This window comes from Nannospalax galili, unplaced genomic scaffold (genome assembly GCF_000622305.1).
Source record: "Nannospalax galili isolate Female #2095 unplaced genomic scaffold, S.galili_v1.0 scaffold786, whole genome shotgun sequence".
NCBI classification, from domain to species: domain Eukaryota; kingdom Metazoa; phylum Chordata; class Mammalia; order Rodentia; family Spalacidae; genus Nannospalax; species Nannospalax galili.
Window position 1 is genome coordinate 2,331,841 of NW_008355774.1, and position 1,806 is coordinate 2,333,646.

At 40.9% G+C, this 1,806-nt stretch overlaps 1 protein-coding gene across 1 annotated transcript in view; it reads right to left on the reverse strand.

Moving 5' to 3' along the window:
- Nucleotides 1–450: 450 nt before the first annotated feature.
- The window catches only part of LOC103750242 (F-box/WD repeat-containing protein 12-like), a 48,612-nt gene continuing 47,256 nt past the window's right edge, over nucleotides 451–1,806 (reverse strand). Inside the window, exon 10 of the mRNA XM_008853274.2 lies at nucleotides 451–658. Coding sequence (XP_008851496.2) covers nucleotides 451–658 — 208 coding nt within the window. The remainder of the gene's footprint in view (nucleotides 659–1,806) is intronic.

Genomic DNA, 1,806 nt, shown 5'->3' on the forward strand with positions numbered 1-1,806 from the left:
TGCTTGTTATTGGTATATAGAAAGGCTATAGACTTTTGTAGGTTAATTTTGTAACCTGCCACTTTACTGAATGTATTAATAATTTCTAGGAGTTTTCTGGTAGAATTTTTGGCATCTCTTAGATATCATATCTGCATAAAGGGATAATTTTTGATCTTTTCTTTTCCAATTATTACTTGCGGGGCCTTTTCCCTGCAAGCAGCACGATGGGGGCCGAGGAGAGGCAAGTGTGCTGCCATCCTAACCCTCCGTTCCCGGGGCACCACCAAGGAGGCAGGGAGTCTGTCTTGCAGGATCTCATTTATTAAGCAGCAGGCGGGTGTTTATATACATTCGTGAGTATTGGGTGTTTTGCCCCCCCGTCCTCCCCCGAGACGTGATTGGTCATAGTTATAAGTCCCAATTAGCATTTTAGCTTTTTGTTTCCCCGATCAGTTAAGTTTCCATTTTTTATCTCCTTTTGCCCACATGGCCGGGCCAGGAGCGGGAATCTCCTCCCCCCAGCGGGGTGTGGTTTTTCTTCCTCATAGCAGGTCCAGGTGTTGAGATGAGATACAGGAGTTGGTGGGGGCCCACCAACGGTCTTTTGAAGCTGGTCCAGCTGCTTCTTTTGGCCTTTTTGCCCTCTGCCTTCTGCCTCAGGCCCCTACACTGTAACCTAGTGATTAAGAGAAAAAGGCATGTCAGGTGTTAGGCACATAAGGGTGCAATTACGTCAAGTACCATAGAGGTCAAAGATTGTGTGAAGGGGTGTGTGTGTGTGTGTGTGTGTGTGTGTGTGTGTGTGATAGTTGTAATAGGCAACATAAACCAGTACAGGCCAAAACAGAATATTCCATACTTAGAACAATGTTAATCATGCAATCTGCATATAATTCAAGGGTACATGATGTAGGAGTGCATGGGGAGTGTGATATCAAGAAGATAATCCAAGATTATCTAATTATTCTTGGAATATGATTCCTTTTTGGCTATAAGAAGGCAAACGAGAGGTGGTAAGGCTATAGGTTGGGAGGTGAGTGGTTCAAAGAAGTTGAAAAGGAAGGCAGCTTGCTCTGGGGCCTAAATAACACCAGCTACCCTATGGCACTGTACAGCCCCACGTTTTTTTTTAATCTTTAGTTGGCTTTGGAATTAGAGTGACGTTGGCTTCACAGAAGGAATTTGGAAGTTTTCCCCTCATTTCTATCTTTTTGAATAAATTAAGTAGTATTGGATGTAGATCTTCTTTAAATGTCTGATAGAATTCTGCTGTAAATCTATCTGGTCCTGGACTTTTTTTGGTCGGGAGGTTTTGTATTACTATTTCAATTTCTTTTTGTGTTATGGGTCTGTTTAACCTGTTAATCACTTCTTGGTTTAGTTTTGGTGGTTCCCATGCCAGATATCTGGCCATTTCTTTCAGGTTTTCAAATTTAGTAGCATATAGGTTTTTAAAGTATTCCCTTATAATGCTCTGTATCTTTCTGGTGTCTGTTGTGATGTTTCCCCTTTCATCTCTGATTTTGTTGATTTGGAGGTGCTCTTTCTTTCTTTTGGTTAACTGGGATAGCGGTCTGTCAATCTTATCTTTTCAAAGAAGCAGTTCTTGGATTCATTGATTCTTTGAATTGTTTTGTTTTAATTTCATTAATTTCCGCCCTGATTTTTGTTATTTCTTCTTGTCTGCTGGTTTGTGTTTCCTTTGCTGTTGCTTTTCAAGTGTCTTGAGTTACAACGTTAAGTCATTTATTTGTATTCTTTCCAATTTTTTGATGTAGGCACTTAGAGCTATAAACTTCCCTCTAAGGACAGCTTTCAGCATGT